The 6,331-nt window shown below is 39.6% G+C and overlaps 1 protein-coding gene across 1 annotated transcript; it reads left to right on the forward strand.

Annotated features, from left to right (window-relative positions):
* Positions 1–5,257: 5,257 nt before the first annotated feature.
* LOC127131899 (uncharacterized) lies at positions 5,258–5,791 on the forward strand. The gene has a single exon (XM_051060787.1). The coding sequence runs from the start codon at positions 5,258–5,260 to the stop codon at positions 5,789–5,791; it is 534 nt and encodes a 177-aa protein (XP_050916744.1).
* Positions 5,792–6,331: the final 540 nt, after the last annotated feature.

Here is a 6,331-nt window from a genome sequence, read left to right on the forward strand (position 1 = left end):
TTATGTCTGTGTATACCCTTTTGTAACAAGTCGAGCTTTGTACTTATCAACCTTGCCTTTTTCATTCTCCTTTGGTTCCTTTATTCGAGACTCAATAACACTCCAATACTCCTTTGATCGAAGTAGATTCTCCATGATCAAACTCCAATGATCATAATCTCCATCAAACTTGGACACACCTGGTGCGGTAAAATTGCTCGATTCAACCATTTCACGTCTTCCAGTCACTCTAGTATTTTTCCTCTCAAACACTCTTGTTTACTCACTATATCAGGCCCGGTGATGGAGCTCTGATACCAAAATGAAGAAATAATAATAACTTTAATAATATTAATCAAGTGGAATCACTTCTTGTTATTATAATATGAGAATACAATGACGTTATATAAGCCTTATAGTTTGATAGGAACCTCATATAAAAATAAGGAATACAAACTATAATAACCAACGACACTTATTCAACTTTTCCTATTATTAAATTTAACTAAATTAAGCTTTCTATTTATAATAAAGACTAATTCTTAGTAAATATACCAACAATTGTCACCTTAAATTTTGTTTGGACACATTCAATTCAATTATTTAAGAACATATGTTTTTTATGTTTAATAATTTAAAAATAGATTTTCATCTTCAAATAAATTTACATTTTAAATTGACTTTGTTTTAGAGGGCTGATATCGAAAAAAATTCATGGTAATAAAATGAAATCGTAAGACTGAAAACAACTAAGATAAAAAAAAAACTAACCATGTAGAGGATAAACTCTTATGGATTTTAATAATTGAAACATGGATCATCAAATCATAGAGACTAAACAAACTATTAGAAATAAAAGCTTAATTAATTGGTGTTAGCTGGAGATTTCGACAATTAGGTGGAGTTCTTTGGAAGTGTTATGTTTTGGAGAACAAATAAAAATGGCTGTGTCGAAGCTATTTATTGAATCCTTTTCTTGGGAAAAAGGACCTTTCTTGTCGAAGCCTGAGACTTAGAAGATTTTTTGGATCTCCACAAGTTCTCTTCGACGTAGGCGTTTGACAGATTTGAAGCTTCAAGCAAGAAAGATTTAAAATTTAAACGAAGCAGTTTCGTCAGGCCAACACGTGGAAGCATCTGAGACACGCAACACTTGAAAATATCGAACGTGGAAGTCATCTGTGTAGAGACCGTTAGGATCGAATTGTTATAAATAGGAGTCTTAGTTTTAGATTTCTGGGTGTTCAAACAGATATTCAAAAATTCACTAAAATACTCAAAGTACCAGAACGAGAGAAAAGAGTCTTTGCTGAAAATGTATGTATGAAGAACACCATGATTTCGTTTCATGTTATTTATTTTATGCAAGTTATTTAAACTAAAACCATTTACTGTCTTTTCTTCTGTCGAATTGCCCTTATTTTCAGTATTTCATCATCACTTTTACCTTTGCATTTACGTTTCGCCAAACTTTCATTTCCAGCACTTTTCAAACTTAAAGCCTTTTACTTCAATTTATTCATTTTCACTTTCGCCGATTACTGTTGTTATCTTAAAAAACCCTTTTACAAGAATTACTGCCATTTACTCTTTGCCTATAAAGTCATGAATTTCGATTAGAATCATTGTCGAAACACCTTTCATTATTTATAAACCAGAAGCAAACTTAATCATGAGTCAAACCACCATAACAATAGTTCTTGAGACACATGTCCTAGGATCAATCTAGTCGATCCTGTAAGTTACCAAAATTTATAATATTGGAGCACTAGCGGTTGTTTATCAGAAATTACTGGTAAACAAATTGGCACACCTGGTGGGGCAGTGTCAAAAGAATTGTTAATTATAATAGTTTGCTTTACTTTTACAATACAAAATCGTTGTTATTCTTTTGGTTTAAAAAATCATAGTGTTGTATGAACCTTAGAAGTGGTAAGATAGCCAACAATTCTCAACCTACAACCAAAAGGAAAAACACAAAAAAGATGGTTAATACAACCAGTCAAGGGGAACAATTTCCTCCCCAGGGAACAGGCACAATCAGAGCAAATTCGATTGATGCATCCACTGAGATCCCTAGTGCACAGGCCATACCAATATTTGGATCCATGGCCTTCCATAATTCGACAACAATGCCTATTATGTCAAGCGTAGAAGACATCCCTACAATTTCAACTCCTAGGCCACCAGGATTTGAGAATTTTAGGCCTTTGAGAGAATACCCATATGGAATGCCATCCACTGCCATGGCAGGACTTCAAAACAATAATTCCATATATACTCAACCCCATAATATGGTTATTTCGCCAATTCAAAATTATGGCTCTGGCATGAACCATGTAGGTCGAAATACCCAAACACAAGGAGTCTCCACCCTATTACCTACCCTTACAACGAATAACCAGACAGCCTTTAGACAACAAATGGATGTCAGTAACCACGATATGGTAGGAGTTATGGCCAGAGAAATGAATACCATTTTTTCTCCCCTAATACAGAATGTGAATAAGACTAACAATGACAATGTCCAAACATACCAACAACTGTCAGCGCAGATGGGACGCATAGCAGATTTCCTAGGCGCCCCACAGTCCTCTGTTCGACGCAGACCAAACCAGGTTATAATCCAGGAGGAAGAATCAACTATAAATCAGGTTCGACCGCCAAGACAAGCGCCTGACGAAGGGGTCATAGGGGCAAGATTAGAACAACAGCCAGTTCGACGGGAAGTCCCTGGAGAACAACCTAGGAGAGTAATAATGGTTAATAGAGACCAGGATGTAGACGAAGTAATTCATAGGGTTAGGCGAGAAAACATGATGGAAAATGACTTAACTACTATGATAGAGAGAATTATGGCCCATAATGGTCTGAATACAGGACTTCGACGGCCAAATTATTCCTCTCCTTTATCAGAATACGTCCTACAAACTGAATTACCAAGGGGTTGTAAAATCCCTAAGTTCACCAAATTCTCAAGGGACACTAGTGAATCCACTATAGAACACATAGCCAGATACATGACTGAGGCAGGAGATTTGGCGAACAGTGAGAACCTAAGAATGAAATACTTTCCCAGTTCTTTAACGAAGAGTGCTTTCACGTGGTTTACAACTTTGCCACCAAATTCCATAGACACTTGGCCTCACTTGGAAAGATTGTTTCATGAACAATTCTACATGGGACAAACTAATATAAGTCTTAAGGAATTAGCGAGTATCAAAAGAAAATTCACTGAACCTATAGATGATTATCTGAATAGGTTCCGTTTTTGTTGAAATCTAGATGCTTTACAATAGTGCCTGAACATGAGTTGGTCGAAATAGCCGCCGGAGGTTTAGACTATTCCATCAGGAAAAAGTTAGATACCCAGTATCTAAGAGATATAGCCTAATTAGCAGACAGGGTTCGACAGGTCGAACGCTTAAAAGCTGAAAAGGCCAGAGCGAATAAGAATTATAAGAAAGAAAGGGTTGCTTATGTCGAATTCGAAGATGGGGAGTCTGAAGTCTCTAATGACCTTTATGGTCTTGAGGAATTCGAAGTAGATTTGGCTGAATTAAAAGAAGCGTCACCTTATGCTTGTAAATTACTTACACCTTCGAATGGCAGGAACCCTGTCGAAACTGAAAAGAACGATAGATTTCCTAAAAAGACTTACACATTTGATGTTATCAAATGTGACGAAATCTTCGATCTATTAGTAAAAGATGGCAAAATGATAGTGCCTCATAATACCAAAATTCCTCCGTTAGAACAACGGAAGAAAAAAGGCTTCTGTAAGTATCACAATTTTTTAGGCCACAAAACCTCACAATGCTTTCTTTTCAGGGATCTTATTCAGAATGCAATTAAGGATAGCCGCCTCAAGTTCGCTGACAAGGGAAAAAACCAGATGAAGGTTGACGCTGATCCCCTCAACATTGCTGACACAAATTATGCTGAACCTGTAGAAATCAACATATTGACATAGGGGACGTGGAGGCTGTGAAGGAGACAAGAACTAAAGGTTATGCGCTAGATGGACAACAGGCTACTGATGGCCTAAATAACGATGTTCCCGTCGGAATCTCTGTCAAAGGTGAACAGGCAACTGAGGCTACTGAAGGCCTAAGGAAGAAATTTGAGGAAATTTCAATCACTGATGGCGCCGATCTAGGTGTCAACATGGTGGATCTGAACCCCCCCCCCCCCCCCCCCCCAAATGGAGGAAGTGGAGAAATGTCTGAAGATGGAGCAAGAGGGGATGCAGTTTGGCTATCCCAAAGCCAATGAAAGCCTACATGAATACCTTTGGAGATGTCAGAAAAGAAATTCTGACATGTTGATGTGCCCAAGGTGTAGCATCAGGATATGTCGAAGGGTGGTTGAGGATTATGAAAGATGGCAACGAACAAAGACTGAGAGAAATTGGAGGAAGGAAAGCCAGCTGCAGAAGGTGTATCCCAAGCCTGGAGAAAGCCTTCTTGGTTTTATTGTGCGTTGCTACAAGTACGAAACAGAATGCTTGATGAGTCCCAGATGTGGGGTAGTGTACAACAGAGAATTAGCCGAAGCATTCGAGAGAATCCCATCTAACCAAGGTTGGGACGGACATGGAGGCAACCCGAATATGTACATCTTCGACAAGGGGGGAGTTCCTAGGAGGCCTAACAGCCCTCACCCTAGGGCAAAAAGAGTTATGTTTAAACTTCCAGCAGAAGTCCTTGAGGACAAATGGGCTCAGGCAGGGTCGAAAAAGGGTAAGTGGAGAAGTTTTGAGGATGGAGGAAGAACCTCTTGGGCTTATAGAAAACAGGTCCATGCATCTAAGAGAGAGGCTATCAGACTAGAGAACTACAAAGGAAAGAATCCCATGTCAAGATCCCAGTGGAGAAGACATCAGAGGTTGAGGAAGGCTGAAAGAGAGATGACTTCGAGGGAGATTGGAGAATCCAGCAGCGTCAAGGTTCCTCCAAATGCCACAAATTCGACCAAACCACCTGTAGGAAGGAAGTTGTTTCCAGATGAAAATAAAAGTCAGAAAGTTCAGGAGAAACAAGTAAGAGAGGAAGAAATGCTCACTGACGACTTTGAGTCCGACGGAGTGTCATTTGTTAATATGAATTGCAATGTGGTCTCAGTTTTGCCATACGAATATAATCAGGAGACAGAGGTTGAAGATAATGAGGAAGCGGATGTTGTGGAGATGGCAAAGCATAAACCTGTGTGTTACTATGTTCTCAACAACGACACTGTCGAAGAGCAGAACACTCTTTTGTAAAGGCCTCACCAAGGGATGCAGAACCATCTCAAACCCCTATACATTAGAGCTAAAGTTGGACATGTGGGGGTGAATAAAGTTCTGGTGGACGGAGGAGCAGCAGTCAATCTGATGCCTCAATTCATGTTGAAAAAGATAGGTATGTTCGACACTGATGTCAAACCTCACAATATGGTATTATCAAACTATGAGGGTAAGATAGGACAGACTTTGGGTGTCATACAAGTAGATATGACTGTTGGATCAATCACAAGACCAACAATGTTCATGGTGATACCTGCGAAGGCGAATTACAACTTGCTGCTAGGAAGGGAATGGATACATGGAATAGGGGAAGTTCCTTCGACCATGCATCAGAGGATATCCATCTGGAGAGAAGATGGTGTAGTAGAAAATGTTGAAGCTGACCAAAGTTACTTCATGGCAGAAGTGAACCATGTAGACAGGAACTTGGCTCATATAGGACCATGCCACCCAGCTGAAGAAGGCTACACCCCAAATAAAAATGCTTTGTATTTCTTGACTCTGCATCCCAATGGCTTTCAGTAGGATAGGGAAATTATGGGGGACCCAGAAGAAGGGGAATCATCTGAAATACGGCCAACAGGCTGGGATAAAGACCTGTATTATGCATGAGTCTTCCTTTTTTGAAAAGATTTCGGCCTACATGGCTGAGAACAAAAGGAATAGGGGAAGTTCCTTCGACCATGCATCAGAGGATATCCATCTGGAGAGAAGATGGTGTAGTAGAAAATGTTGAAGCTGACCAAAGTTACTTCATGGCAGAAGTGAACCATGTAGACAGGAACTTGCCTCCTATAGGACCATGCCACCCAGCTGAAGAAGGCTACGCCCCAAATAAAAATGCTTTATATTTCTTGACTCTACATCCCAATGGCTTTCAGTAGGATAGGGAAATTACGGGGGACCCAGAAGAAGGGGAATCATCTGAAATACGGCCAACAAACTGGGATAAAGACCTGTATTATGCATGAGTCTTCCTTTTTCGAAAAGATTTCGGCCTACATGGCTGAGAACAAAAGGAAAGCGGCTCTCGAAGCCGAGATAACTAACATGGCTGACGAAGCC

This window comes from Lathyrus oleraceus, chromosome 3 (assembly GCF_024323335.1).
Source record: "Lathyrus oleraceus cultivar Zhongwan6 chromosome 3, CAAS_Psat_ZW6_1.0, whole genome shotgun sequence".
Classification (NCBI taxonomy): Eukaryota; Viridiplantae; Streptophyta; class Magnoliopsida; order Fabales; family Fabaceae; genus Lathyrus; species Lathyrus oleraceus.

Excerpts from the sequence above, each read along its gene's own strand:
- LOC127131899 (XM_051060787.1), top strand. The coding sequence starts at position 5,258 with ATGCAGAACCATCTCAAACCCCTATACATTAGAGCTAAAGTTGGACAT.